Genomic DNA, 16,305 nt, shown 5'->3' with positions numbered 1-16,305 from the left:
AATATATATGCTTTCCACCTCAAATTAGTAGTGGCTTGCCCCTGTACATCATACTATATCATAGCTGCTAAGTTTCCACTTTGACCAATGCTTGCAAATTTCATTTCTTAATTTTTTTATTTGGGGTGAGCCATTTATAAGATGTGCCAACTTCACAGTACCTTAAGAATATAATATATTTTATGAAACTATTAATAGTGACTAAATCAACCTTTGCTCAATCTGTTAGAGAACCAATTTCAAGAAATGTCTAGTTGAAGGAGTATAGCTAGCAACTTCCTTAAAATTAAAATGATTCCGTAATGGAACTCTTGCAAACCATCTGGAATTAACATTGGCAGCACAGTTGGAAATTTTGAAACAAACTGCAGTATGATCACAGAACAAAACCCATTTGGTAAGGTAGGTTTTTAAGTGAGTATTTAATGTGAAGGCTAAATCAAAATAATTACCATGGGTGGGGAAAAGAATAGCTTGGAAAAAATGAAAAACATAGTAGATTTAATTTATTAAAAAACCTCTTCGGGATCAAGTTTACAAGAAGTCCACAAAATACTGGATAAACCGAAATTTCTGCTTAGAATCGTTTAGGGACATATTCTGAGGAAATAAGAAAACTACAAAGAATTCTAAATATGTTATTACGTTTTGGATGCGGAGCATAAACAAATTATTAAAAAAGTGCATAATTAGAAATTTAACAATTAAAATAGAATTAGAATATATTCAAAAACTTGATAACCCAAAACTGATGGAGAATAAGTTATAAGAATTCCTCCACCACGTCGGTTTTCACGAGGTGAGAAATAATTAAATCCGAGCCGATTCAGAAAATTACCTATTCATACAATTGATAGATAAGCCAGCTCTCGGTATGTATGTATAAATTATATGGCTCAGTAAGGACTGCTGGCAAAGAATGTCAGATCATTAAAAAACAAATGCCTTTTTGTTAAAAAGATTGGAGAGGGACTAATTTAAGAATACTTTTAAAAAAAGGTATCATTTACAAATATGCCAATTTCTTAAATACAATCACTGTTTGAAATAACCATTTTGATATAGGATAGAAATGAAAATAATTCTCGTTATTAATTGGCAAGAAAATGTAAATATATTATATATTGATTTAACACCTTTATTAATAGATTTATCTACATTTTTACTTGATACAAGCAGTGGTGATATTCGAAATACTTAACAAAGGGTTCGCTAGCAGAAAATTTTTCCCTGACAATCACCGACAACGAAATGAAAGTTTTGGCTACAAATAAATACAATACCTTTTCTTGCGATATATCTAATAATCAGTGGCGTATTTGGAAAGTAACGAGCCCTGGGCGAAGACCAGGTAACAATAGTATATTACTGCTGTCAATCTTTTTTTTTTAGGCATAGAAATTTTTCACCTTGAATGGCACTGCTGATAATAGAGAGATGTCATCATCTCTTGAAATACAATATCCTTTTTATTTCGCCGTCCATAGCCTGACACGTGTTCCACAGCCATCTTGTATTATCTCGCGCGCGTGAGATTGTGGGATCTCTCTTATGACTGGATCTAGTTTCAAGAACTCTCTTGAATCGATCGCGATTAAACCTCGTTTCGGTCGAGAGAGATCGCACCAAGACATAGTCCCCGACCTTGCTCACAATCTAGATTGAAATGCTCGGTGCGAACGGGGTATAAGGCTCTAGTTTAGTAGTATTACAGAGTATAATATGTATATTTTAATACATTTTTTTAAAAAAACAAACCACTGAGAAATGTTCCGTATGTTTAACAAGGTTAGGAAACTGAAAATTTTAACAATGGGTTCGGGCGAACCTGCTGAATATCACCACTGGATACAAGTACTTTTACAAGAATGATAAATACACATAAATACACATCAGCAAAGATCTGGAAAAGAATTTTTGGTAATGATGTGTACTTATCATTATTATAATCAGTTATTTCTATATTTACAGGAAAAATAATTCATTAATTATAAAGAAAACATTACAGTATCTATTCTTAAATTGTATTGATGATAATTTGTATAGTATTTTGGATGAGGGAAGGTAATCAAAGTTTTTAATAATTACAACAGAAAGTCCGGTACAGTTATTCAGATTTAAATTTAGGAGTTTTTTAGGTTCTCAATGATGATATTTACATCATGAACTAAAACAAGGAAATATTAGTTCAAGCACCTTAAAAATTTGACAAACTACTGTATTTCCTTTGTTCCAAATGCAGATCTAATCAATAATTGAACAGCATGGCCAAAACACGTTTGACCCAAACGCATTTATTAGCATGCCCCACCATGTTAAGAGGTCAATGCCATTTTGAAAGAACAAAATTTCCCAAGAGTTTTTTTGTGTCCATGTCAGTTTAAACGTTTACTGTCGTTTGTTTATAGTAGTTAAATGGAACTAAATTAAATTAATGTTAGTATCTCTTTATTGCTTTGTATTTTACGAGGGCATTTCAAAAGTATCACATTTGATGTCGATTTGGAAGAAATTAGCAGCACCATACTTTGCCTTTTTTCCTCCTGCAGGCAGATTTAAAATTGCATCTTGTGTTCACCGTAGAGGAACAGTCATGGAGTAAGTCTTTGCTCCTTTTCCCAGAGATAAATCCATGCCAAAACATCTGAAGTGTGACTATTCCAAAGATTGCCGCTTGTCGAAAGGGCTTGTTCGATGTCTGCCCAACTTTTGCAAATTTCCACCCTGGAGCCAAAGTTTCTAATTGTAAGCTGCTTTTTTCTTCAATGCGCCCTATGGTCCTGAATTACTGCCTAGTGATATCTTCCCATTGAACCAAACAGAAGTGTGTGTGTTACAAAAATAGTTTGTAACAATCAAAGAAATATCATACTTCAATTTGAAAAAGAAAGACCTTTTGTGGAGGGGACAATGTTTTATGGTAATTAAGAAATGAATTTTTTTCTTAAGACAATTAATATATTACAATTGATGATAGTTTTTGAAAAGTTTTATTAATGACAATTTATAAAATTTGATGCATGACTAGATAAAATAACATCATACAATTGTTAATATGTAAATGTTTTATGCAAATTCATTTGTATTATAATTTAATTTACAAATAAATGTGAACTATGAGCTACATAAATATATGTACAAATAAATTTCTGTAATATTTAATTACAAATAACACAATTTATATTATGATATCATCTAAGGAAATTTTAAATGCTTACAAGAAATTTGTAGCCAACGCTTAATATCACAGACAACATTCCACGATGCTTGCAACAAGTGAAAATCAAATTAGTTAACAAAAGTTATGATTAAAATTTGAACATTTATCAAATATAATCTGCTTTACTTTTACTTTTTTGAAGAAGATATTGCACTTTCAACCAGTCATTAAGTTTCTGTATGTACGTTCTTTGTTTAACGAGAGCCGACATGCACAGTTGGATCTTTGTTTCGTTCCACTCGATGTACTTTTGTGCGTCTTTTTTCAGTTGTTCCAATTTCTCACTCTTTGTTTCGTCCAGGCTGACACGCTCCGAAAGGTATGGATTTATTCTAAAATAAACATTCTTTGGAAGATGATCCTGAAGAACAATATGGAAAGCTGAAATAATAATAAGATTTTAATAACACAACTTTAGTTTTATGACAAAAAAAAAAAAAAAAAACTATGTGAAAAATTAAATAATCCTCTGGCATAATTTGTATGAATACAATGTTTTGGCTACCTCCATGTAAATATTTAATGGGAATAATTCCAGGTGGGGGTTTTGACTTAGACATGCACTACTATTTTTTTTCTTTAATGGAGGCATAAAGATAATGTATATTCAAATCTAGAAAAGTACATTTTCATATTCCCTCAGGTGACTTATCTTTTGGTTCTCGTCATTAATTTACAACAAAATAACACAACATATGATTTGTTTGGTGAAATTATACGAGTAATTTGCTGACATTATAATTTTAATTCATAAAACGTATATTATATATATATATATATATATATATATATATATATATATATATATTTTTAAAACATCACAAATATCTTCGCCTTCTTTCCATTGTTTACCAGCGACAGTCCAAAACAGAATTCTGTTTTGGACTGGTGTAAACAACGGAAAGAAGGCAGATATTCGCGATGTTTTTTATATTTTTTAAAATTAAATACCATTTGCCAAGGTTTTGAATAGTAAGGAAGATGTCTCAACATAAATGGTTAAGTCCATTAATATTAATTTTATGTAAATTTATATCAGCGTTGAAGAACTCCAATATCACCAATTTGTACTTCCTTGTCACTTTTGAAGTGTTGCCGTTCCATCCATTTCTTTGCTTACCCAAAGAGGTGAGTATAGAACAGGTATCCACTTTGGGCCTTTCCATAATGTGATACTTATCCAACCTTCAGCAAATTTGTGGTGCCACTCATTCATTCATCTTGATAGTGTGTTGTCACTGTATTGTTCCCAGTGAATTCATTCTGGCTGGTTTGAGCCCTTTAGCAAAAAACAAAAAAGAAAACTGAATTATGCTTCTCTGCTATTTCCAGCACACACACTTGTCATTGATTATGGCAGGAATTCTTTGTCCTGTGGTCTACTGAGATGATGCATTGATAGTTTCTGTAGCATTCTGTAGCTAGATAATTGCACTTTTAAATACATTTATTGATTTGATACCATCTGTACTATTAGTAAAAAGATCATATCAAGGAATCATGCTGGGACAAGGCAAACTTTCTAACAAGTTGTTTAAGCAATGTCTATTTGATATACAGCAAGCAGAGCTCAAGTTAAAAATGAAGAAGAAATTTAATGTGATCTATTATCGTATGAATTTTATTAAGAAAATGAAAACTTGTTTCATTGCATTTATTGTGGTTTTAAAAATTAATTATATTGAATATAATTAGTTGATTTATTGGTTAAAGTTTACCTAGGGAACCCCAATAGCCGCACTTCCGGTAATCTCGACGGCAGGTGATGTTAGAAATTCGGTGTAGGTGGCGCAATTTTTAAATAACGCTATCGTATGCAAATTTTTCGTTTTTCGTGATGGCTCGACTGCTGCGAGTGGTTTTTTTTCACCAGTTAAACATTTTTGAAGAAAAAATGCTACTTTCTGCTATTTTTAATAGTAAATAGGTAAGTTTTTATTCCGTCTACTTTTCGTGATGCAACGTGCCGGAATCAAGCCGAAATGGAAAGAACCGGGGTCCGTTCCAGCTGCTCCACAAAGCGACGAGTGTAAGAAGGGAAAAAAAGTAAGGCACATTCGTGTGGCGAAACTAAAAGACATTAAAAATATCAAGTAAAAAGAGAAACATCAGCAATAGGGATTGCAAATCAAGGAAAGCGAGAAAAAATGGAAAGGAAATGTATGACAGAGCGTCAAACACGTGAGTAACAGTTTATTTTGCAAGTTCAGCTAGCTATGAAATATAAAACAATCTTAAAACATTTATTTTTTATTAATGTAATTATTATTATTTCAAAAAATTATACATACTAACTAATTTGCATAATTTTTTGAACATAGTACGCGTGCGTAGTACAGCAAACAAAATGGCGACCGGAAGCGCGGCCATTGGGGTTCTCTAGGTAAACTTTAACCGATTTATTTGGTAGATAAATATGTTTGTTTAGTAATAAGGTATCATAAACGTCCATATTATTGCTGGTACTTTAAGAATCAAAACAGAATTTTTCTGTGTGCTGATATGTATTTCTTTAAGGTCCAAAGTATTTTACCAATGATTAAATATGGCTGTAGGAAGATAGAGAGTAAGTTAATTTTCAAGTAAAGACATTTATGAAATATCAGTTTTAATGTAAGATTATCAAGAATTACTCAGTGAGATGTCTATCATATATTAAATACAGTCAAACCTGTTTTTATGTGGGGGATAGGGACCGCATTAAAAAAAACGCATTAAAAAAAATCTCACGAAACTTCACGAATGGCTGTAAATAATAGTTTTCGCAACACAATTAAAAAAATAATCTTTTTATGCGGTCAACAGGGACCGCATAAAAAAAGTCTCACATAGAAAACAACTCAAAACCGTACGAAATAGAATTTATTGACAACAGATGTCAGCACTTGACTGCATCGTCTGGTCTATCGTCTGTTTTACATATTTTTGTCCAGGTGGTGTTTTGTTGACTTAAAAAGTAAATTATTTCATTTTTCGCATATTCATGCAATAATATTTCTATAATAAGTGCATTTATGCTATAATAAGTCAACGTGAGACATGACGAATCGCACGAGACTAGTCGCCAACTATACCGCACAAATTAAAAATTCGCATTAAAAAAATTGCACAAATAAAAATCGCACATAAAAAGAGCGCATAAAAACAGGTTTGACTGTAGTTCTTGTTTGATGTGAAGATAAATTTGCACTGATAGGTTATACTGCTGTAGCACCAGTTGTACAGCACATTTAACTGAAGAGTAATTTAGTGAAACAACGTTGCTAAATCTGATTAATGAAATTAATAACTTTTTATATAATATGGATTATTTGATATCATCTGCCGAATATTTTATATTAAAAAATCCAATTATGAAAATGTTAATTTTTATTTACCTATGGGGAAATTATTTAAAATATTACACAACAAAGATTTACAAAATTTTGTCACTATCTAATAAGTTCACAGAGTGCAATGATTTAATAAGCAACAGAATGGTTACAACAAATCATAACAGATCATTAATAATTATGTAACTGTGTTGTAATAGTATAAAAATAGAATAATTGCACACTATGATGATATATTGTAAATGACAAGATTTCAATAAAAAGAAACAATATTAAATTTTATTGTAAGGTTCATAAAAGCAAATGAAGCAATTTATATTGTTGACTCATCAATCTAATTGGGTAATACCATATTCTGAAATTTGTAATGATGATGAATTGTCCTTATTTTTATTATTACATATTAAGAGTGAGTGTGTGAGTGTCTCAAACCAATACCTCATTATTTTCTGACTGATATGCTGGATGTGTGACTTTTTTTGTTTTGGGTTGTAAAAACTTTTAAGTTTTAGGATAATAAAAATGTGAACTCTGGGAAAGCAGTTTTGAGTGAATAATTTTATATGGAAGTTGATATGAATATTTATTCATACTGGTATTAGTTTATATATCAAATATTACTTACATTCTGTATCTGTTGCACTATCAATTACTTTCATCAGCATTGTCATTAAACTAGTGGAAGTTGTAATTTTATGTGATGTGGGAATAAACCTTCCATTACCTAAAGATACTATACATTGAATTTTTTCCTTCGGCCAAAGTAATTTTGCTTCATGAACTGCTAAAGCCGTTGGATTGTTCATTATTAGACCTCCATCCTAAAATATGCAATTATTAAATATTTGAACAAAATTTAATGAATTATTTATAAAAAAAGTGTTTACCTGATGGACAATTCCATCTAAATGATACTGCTCAAAATAACCTGGCGCTGCAGCAGATGCACGGATAGCTTGCCACAATTTGTGATTGCAATTACCTGGATACTGCGATTGTATGCGATAAGGTAGTGCATAATTTCTGAATAAAAATGGTTGCAGCAAAGGTTGATTCATTACAGCAGACACAGCAGACATCTAATAAAACTCTTTCAATTAATATTAAGAAGAAATTCAACAATTATTTATAAATTACATTTTTAATTTTTCATATATTACTAAATTATTTTACTTTTAGAATATACAACTTTTTGATAGATTTAAAAAGGATTATTATTATTATTCTTTGTAATTTGTCAAAAACCTTAATATATTTTTGCATGTCTTTCTTTATTATAATAATTCATTTGCCTTTATGTCATTATTTTCTATTTGTTATATATTTTGTCTACAAGGACTTAGCCTATTAATAGGACTTATTGCACTGGTGTTTTGGCTTTAGCAATCGAGGAAAACCCTATTCAGAGAAAACAAACAAACAATCTTTATTGATCACCTTGTATTATTATCCTCGTTAGACAAAATATATAACAAATATGCAAAAATAGTTTTGATTTTGTATCTACTTTAATCTATAAAACAAAGATTGTGTTTGAGAGTTCTTAAATGTACAAACATTTAGAAAAAATTATTTTCAATGTAAAAAATGCAGTTTAAATTATTGCTGCCAAGTGGATTTTTTGTCAGCTGGATTTTTGCCCAATGACAGTTTTTGATGGTCTTCTGTTCAAATCAAGCACTCATGAAACCATTCTATTTCATAACTATTTTTACAGAATAATTTCCATTCAATATATTTAAAAAGAAAAAAACTTTTATCATCATCTAATAAATTAAAACTATTCCTGTTCAAACAATCATTATTGCTATATGAATTTGTGATAATGTTACATCCTTTTTCTATACAGTTTTTTCTACATATTAAATAAGATTTCATTCAAAATACAAAAAAAATCCTAGTTAGAATATCTAAATTTTCTTCCTATTCAATGCCGAAAATTTTTATATTACTGTATTAAAAAAAGTTCAATGCTTATTCATTCAATAATCATTTGGCATTTTCAAAATTTAAATTAATCTCTTATTCAGTCTTACTATTTGTGAAACATAGCATTCTTTTTGGAAGATCCAGTAAATCATTTAAATTCTGTAATTATATTATTATCTGAGAAGTGTGCAATGTACAAGTCAATAGAGTGACCAATAGAGTAAATGTCTGAGTTTCATGTACCATCTGCATACAATGTCTTTTTGTCTGCTGCCTCTAGGAAATGCTATAAATAAAAATGGCAACTTCACATAGAGAAAGCATTTGTGTTGTATAATTTGCAAAGTTGAAATCAGTCATCATTGTGAAACACAATTTTTTTGAGTTTAGTGGACAATTTCAAAGTGATCCACTATGTAAGGCAAACATTCTTGTTGCACATTGATGACTAATTCCAACTTTGCAGACTGCAGAACTCAAAATGCCTTCTCTGTTGCAGAACTGTCTTTTTTTTAAGCCACTTCTTAGAAGCAGTAGACAAAAAGACATTTGAATACAGATAGATAAAACTAACAGTTACTCTACTATTGATTAGTGTAGGACATATACTTCTCTAGTAATTTAAAATGTAATTTTTTTTGGAAGACTATTTAGATAATACATAAATAAATGACTAATTGATCAATTTAAAAAATTAATCAGATTTGATAATTTATAATTATTTATATTTAATGTTTTCATTAGAAAACCTTTACCTTTGGATTTCCTTTTTTTCGAGCAGTTTCATTTAATGATAGCTCTCCATACACATCTCTATATTAAAAATAAATTTTGACTTTTAAATTTCTTAATTAAATGTTTAAATTACACATTTAATGACAAGTTTTAAATCCATAGAAAACTCACTTTAACATGTTAACCCACATATTAGTATCATAGTAAGAATGACTCCATATTAATCCACCTGTTCCTAGTATTGGACTTCTTTTAAATAATTCACAACTCAAATTTAGATATAACTTTTCACATTCATTAATTGGAAGATTCAAGCCTCCAATTAACATTGTTAAAATAGCACCTGTACTAACACCACAGATGTAATCAAACAGTTCATGAATAGGTTTTCCAGAGATGGTTTCCAAATAACGTAGCATTTCAATAGCAATTATTCCTCTGCCAGAAAAAAAGCATTGTTTGTAAATAAAATTTGGGGAAAATTTTTTTTATTTAAGTAGAATTACCTAATTCCGCCACCATCTATTGTCAAAATTCGTACACCAGTACTTCTTGGAGGATCTACATAACCAAGTAAAGAGAGTACCTCCTGTGCTGACTCTTTTACTTCACTTCCACTTGTTTCTCTTAATTTTAATGCTATTGGAATTGCATTTTCCTGAAAATGTAAATTATTAGGTTAAATGATAATTAATTCAAATGGCAAAAAATATATGTGAATTAATAATAGAAAAAAACCAATGAAAATTGCCAACCTTCACCATTGTATTTTTTTCTTCAGGATATCGCAACAAATGTTTACACATTTCTTGTAAACGATATAACTTAGAAGTTTCTGAAGTTGCAGATAACAAAGATTTTGCCAAAAATCGGCTTCTATTTTCAATGCTGCCCTAAATATATGCAACAAAACAAAAATATAATTTTAAAATTATTAATCTTTAAATTAGAATGAATTTGTTTAATAATATATTATTGTTATTGGTTACTACCAATTTTTATTAAGATAATTTACCAAAATTAATAACAAAATTATATTATAATTAAGATTAATTAATTATCAATTTTTAAGTATTAAAAATTATAATAAATACCCTTGCAACTTTACTTCCTAAAATAACAGCTTTTTCATTGTTTTGAAGAGAAGTCCAAGTTCTTGAAACAGGAAATTTAAATTGTTTATATTCTCTTCTAAACCAGTCAATAAATACTTTTTCAAAACCACTTTTTGATTTTTTTTCAATTATTTGTTTTTTGCTGTTTTTTGACAACAAAACATCATTTGTATCACTATTTAGCCATTCAGTTAAAGCTTTATCAATTTCAATTGATTCTTCATTTTCAATATTCGTTACATGACCAGTAGATGACAATTTTAACTGAGAAAATTTAGATGCATTTCTTGTTTCTTTTATGGCAGGAGTAACTGTAACTTTTCTTATTATATTTTCATTAACAGTAGGTTTCCAGTGAAATTTTACAATATTAACTAAATTTGTAAAATCTTTGAAAGTCCTTTTAATTTTAAGTTCTCTTCTTTTAAAAAGTTTGGAAATGTGAGCATACAAAGGCATTTTTGTACTTAAACCGGTCACACCTTTTCTCAGCATTGACAGTAAATGTTGTATTTGATGAACGGTTCGAATCTGAGGTTGAGGAGAGGCAGTCATATTGCTTGTTAACTGTAGATTAAGAAGAAAATTGAAATATGAAGTAAGAGTTTTCTGTGATCAATTCCTAAAAAAGAATAAAATTATTATTATTTTTTTTTACTATATTAAAAATATGTAATTTTTTTTATTGACTAAAAATTACATACAAACAAAATCATTATTAAATAGATTAAAAAAATTATCTTAACATATTGTCAATAATATAGTTAATTAGATGTAAAATAATTTGAAGAGAATCAAGACAATAATTTTCAAATTTTTTAAATACCATTCTTAACAGTTCACTTGGGAATAAGAAAATGAGCAAGTGTTAATAATGTGATCTATAAAGTTAAAATAGATTTTTTTTACAAATACAGTAGAGTCCCAAAAACTTGGCACTCGATAACCCAGCAGTCCGGATAACTTGGCCACACCCCCACTCCTCCACCACGTGTTTGGTGCCAGCGTGCGCTCAGCCATTCAGTCTACCTGCAGCCTTTGCCAGGGTTAGTCAATTTCTTAACCCCGATGCGTAACTCGATGTGAATGACTGTGAATTCATTAATTTTCATTTTCATGTAGTAAAGGCTCTATGCCTTCATAAGTATGTATTTTTCTTTTGTTTAAGGGTATTTGGGCAGTTTACAATCTGTTGTATTCTCAAGCAAACAATACATACAAGTACAGTACAGTATTTTCTGAGGAAACACTTGTACTTATTCTTTTTTAAACCCATTCCTGATAACCTGGCATTTTCACAAACTCGGCCACCCTTCGGTACGCATTAGGCCGAGTTTTCGGGACTCTACTGTAGTAACATAATTTTTGCATTACAAATTAACAATATTAAAAATTATTTGAAAAGTTTCTTGAAATTTTGAAAATTAATTATAAGGAACAAATATTTCTGCTTAAGATATTGATGTTTCTTAATTTAAAATTATTAAAATTTTATAATTAGAGTGTGACTTTTTCGAACAATACAGTTTCAAATTAATTTCAATAAAAAAAAAATACTATTTTTTTTAAGTAGTAAAACAAATCTTGAACAGACAGCAAGTCCTCGCTTAACACTGCCGAGAAAAGATACAATTACGATTATTGAATTCTCTTTACAAAATAATAAAACGATTCTACAGAGGTGGAAAATAAATGCTGGAGGTTAAAAACATGATCCGATTAGAGTAATAATAACAAATTATATCTTTTTTATATTGTTTAGCCCATAAGAAAATGGCATATAACAAAACCAATTTTACTAACATAATAATAATTTTTTTTTGCAAAGTGAAAGTGTAGTTAATAACTTAAACCACACAGAAACCATAAAATGCAGCAAAATAAAGTTCTTACTGCATTTTATGGTTTCTGTGTGGTTTGATATATCAGTGCAGTTTCCAGTGGTTATAGTTAATAATTTAATTTTTGTTTTATATACTTTGCTCCATTTATTACATATTAAACGAGTGATTTGACAAGTATTTTTAAACTGATTTATAATTAGTGATATATATAGTAGCTTGAGGTAGTAACACAACATTTATCATATACAGTATATAAAATAAATATTTTACATGCAGGTCTTTGTTTGTATAAATAGGTTATTCATCTTAAACTTTAATCTGAATACCATCATATTTTACTTAATCAAAAAAAGATTAAAATAAGTTTAAAAGAAAACAATAGTAAATACAGTTAAAATTTTGATTAGAACGTGTAAATCGGATAAGATAAAACAAAAAAACTATTAACAAATTATAACTTCTTAAAGTTTTAGACACTACTTAAATTAATAAAATTTACAATATTGTAAATTTTAATCAAATTGTAAAAATATTTCAAAACATTGTGAAAGAACTGAAATCAAGAATTGCTTTGATCACACTTTATCAGTTATTAGATTAGTGTTCATAATTATATCATTACATTTCTGATAAATTTATCACTCTATGATGATTTTACTGTTTAGAATAATATTTATGCTAAATTTATGAATTAAATAAATTTTCCACAAAATACTGTTTGACAGTATAATGAAAATTGTACAAAATCTCATTTTTTTAAATATAAAATTATATGTTTGTAATTTCCAGTCTGTATAACAGGTTATAAAAAGAAGTCAATTTCTAACTGAAACATTTTTCTTTTTAATTCAAAAATTTATTAAACATTTCATTTTTCTATGAAGTTTTGAACAGAACAATTCAATGTTTATTTTTAATAGTTCTAAATGTTTTATGAATTTTATCTACTTGAAAATGCATAGAAAATGTTTATAAAAAAAAAAAATGAAACTAACAGAATCTGTTCATGTTCTATTTTCTGTTCTTTAAGTATTTAAAAATCTGAAGGTTATTGTTATTGCTCTTAGTTTCACATCAGAACAACAAGGCTGTTGAAACATTTGAGAAACTCAGTTAATATCTCTAGCATCTTAGGTTATATAATTATTATAAAATGTGAATATTTCTTATAATCTTGTTGATATTATCTAAAAATTTTGAAGACTTTTGTGAAGTTTTTAAATATTGATAGTAAAATTTGAATATAATTTTTAAAAACCAAAGCAATGAAACATTTTAAGACTAAGTTTTGTTTTATTTTATTTTCTGTTTCTAAGATAAGCCAACTGATTTGAAAAACTGATTGTAAACAAATATTTAAAAAAAAAAAAAAAAAAAAACTTCAAATTTGTGTATTACTTTACTTTCAATAAAAAGTGTAGTAGTAATGATTCTATTTTATTATTTTATTTTATATAGTCTATTAATAAATGGAAGTAAAGAAATGGAAGAAAAAAAAATAAATATTCTGTAATAATTTTTATAATAGATTATTGCTTAATAATTCAATAAATAGCCTCTGTATTAAACATGGGTTTATTTGGAGATCAAACTGGATTACTCAAGACAAGTACATATAAAAGCATAGGACGTACAAATCTACGTAACTCGACCTACTCAACATTCAAGAGTGCTGTCCTTAGACTGTCTGTCTTTTTCTTTTTGTTACTCTAAGATAAATACACACATAAAGGGGTTACACAGCTCCATCTGGCAACAACAATATTTGAATCTCAATGTAGATTTGTAAACACACATTTATATTTTCATTTAAATGATTTTTTTTACAATTTGATTAGCATTGATAAGAACATAATTACTTTTACTGTAACTGTTAAATTTAAATTTGTCTATTTTTTATAAATTTTAATAAGTTTAGAAAAGGATAAGTAAAATATACATTAAGTTAGACTGAGATTTAAATTTATATAAAAATAATAATAATAATAATAATACATTTTTAAAGAAGTAAAAGTTAATTAATATTTACTAAATGTAATTGCTAACTGTAAACTAGTCATCTTCAGACCTGGGGATGACTAGTTTACTGGATTGAATGTTTTGGCATTCCTTAACCTTCACCTACTGTTAAAGATGCATTGATTAATTTAAATTCCTTTAATATATCATTAAAAGAATTAAATAAATGCTAGATAGGTTTTGTTTATCTCTAAGACTGAACTTTTTACTGTTTTTATTGTTCTTGACTAATTATTAACATGAAATTTACCTGTATATTTTGAATAAAGTATTTATTTGTTGAAAATTTATATAAATTTTCTCAATAAATAATTGCAAAAATTTGCTCATTTATACAATCAAAACCATAAATTAACTTTATATCCTGAGTGTAAACAACTCTTTAAAACTTAGTGTTTATAGAGTTTTTTTTATTATCTAAATACAAATATTTCACTCTTAGGAAAGCAATTAAACATTGAAGAATAATTTAACCACTTAAAAAATAAACTAGATAATTCTCAATTATTATCTAATTGAAATACATTCAACAATCCCAACAAGAAAGGAAACTTATACTACGTTAGTATTAAAAAGAAAATTTAAATATCATGTTTCACCGGGATAATTAACCGTACAATTAACGATTTTTGAAATACCAGTCCGACACAGCCGAGAAATTTTAATTATATTTTTGTCAGAGTTCTAATTTCTGAAGATGCATCCGTAAATACTAATTCTAAACTCCTAATTTTAATTATTTTGTTTCAACATAGAAATCTTCATTAACCATTCAGAAACATTTACTAAATAAAGATATACTATCGAGGATTGCTACATTGTCAACTTCGAGATAATCTTTGTATATGTTTGTATTTAAAGACAACGCACAAATGCCGGTACAATTACACATCTAAACGAGACGATCGGGACCTTATTAAAGTCACACACCGTAGCGCTACACGGCCTCCCCAAAATCGGCCTACTTCCAGGTCGCATCGATTCGCCAAGACTATTGCATTTAACAGTTTAGCACACACCAGATTACGCCGGCTTCGATTAGCCCACTCGACCGTTTACGGAGTACTCGGCATCATATAGTTTTAGAGAGGCGCGGAGATGCCGAGGCAAGAGCGACGGCAAGCACCAAAGTGCACGACTATGCGGAGAACGGACAGTAGTACCAGTACCGATAACGGTAAACACCTACCGTCGTGTCACAAAGTGTCACACGTAATCATCGACGATTTGGTAAATGTCTAGCAACGACTTTGCTATGGCAAATCCTCACTTCTTACTAAATGCTGTTGTTATTTACTTACATCAATAAAAGTGTGTATGTATTATATGTATGTATAATTTGTGTGTGACACAAAAAACAGATACACAACAAGACAGAGGGAGAAGATATATACTTAAACTTGTTATTAATGCCAAAGATAGATTATAAAGTACAGGTTACTCGAACGAAGTAAGAATTAGGTAGAAGCTATCTTTAGGTAATTCGCATATATACAAATACGTAAACAAATTACCTAAAAGTAACTTCTCTTTACGAGAATCAACCAGTCGATTAGGCTTAACTTACTCACCTTATTTAAAGCAGACATTGGAGAGATACGTGGCAGAACTTTCTATATACAATAGTTGTTTATTTAAAGTATGAGCGCAAACATCGAGTTATGACAATTGCACTTACAGTTTCTTCTTTTTTTGTCTCCATATGTGATTAATGACGCCATAGATCGGACGATCTCCTCACTGGCCTCGTGCCGCTCACGTGATCGGTGACGCAGTTGCGAATGATGCCATGTTATTACTCACATCGGGTGATGTTTGTCGTCGACCTGGAATACCTCCAAGTTTATTATTACGCGAATTAAAATATTGTAAACATGTTTTCGATTCGTTATCCTTCAAAGATGTTTTTAAAAAATCGATAATGTTTTCAAATATAAATAAATAAATAATAAATTTATTAATCATATTAGGCCATAGCCTGTTATTACAGGGTGTTATATATAACATTGAATTATATTAATCATAACATTATTATTAACATTGGTAATATCGATTCATCGTATTATATTTTTTTGTAGGATTAGTTTTAGTACATATAATTTTAAGTAGGG

At 28.9% G+C, this 16,305-nt stretch overlaps 1 protein-coding gene across 2 annotated transcripts; it reads right to left on the bottom strand.

The window, feature by feature from the left end:
* Positions 1–3,075: 3,075 nt before the first annotated feature.
* Positions 3,076–15,989, bottom strand: LOC136975757 (calcium-independent phospholipase A2-gamma-like). Of its 2 annotated transcripts, none has more exons than XM_067270846.1 (9): positions 15,766–15,989; positions 10,311–10,953; positions 9,978–10,109; positions 9,723–9,874; positions 9,388–9,654; positions 9,237–9,294; positions 7,440–7,631; positions 7,178–7,373; positions 3,076–3,601 (listed from the first exon to the last, which is right to left on the bottom strand). In XM_067270846.1, exons 2-9 carry the CDS (start codon positions 10,884–10,886, stop codon positions 3,327–3,329), a joined length of 1,848 nt encoding a protein of 615 aa, XP_067126947.1. In that variant the 5' UTR covers positions 10,887–10,953; positions 15,766–15,989; the 3' UTR covers positions 3,076–3,326. The 2 variants fall into 2 exon arrangements, with proteins under 2 accessions (XP_067126947.1, XP_067126946.1); XM_067270845.1 differs by having other exon boundaries at positions 9,972–10,109; positions 15,766–15,988.
* Between the last annotated feature and the right edge of the window lie 316 nt (positions 15,990–16,305).

Source organism: Centruroides vittatus, unplaced genomic scaffold, assembly GCF_030686945.1.
Source record: "Centruroides vittatus isolate TY-2023 unplaced genomic scaffold, ASM3068694v2 contig_388, whole genome shotgun sequence".
NCBI lineage: Eukaryota > Metazoa > Arthropoda > Arachnida > Scorpiones > Buthidae > Centruroides > Centruroides vittatus.
The sequence above is the reverse complement of the archived record's forward strand: the minus strand, read 5'-3'. Positions and strand labels throughout refer to the sequence as shown.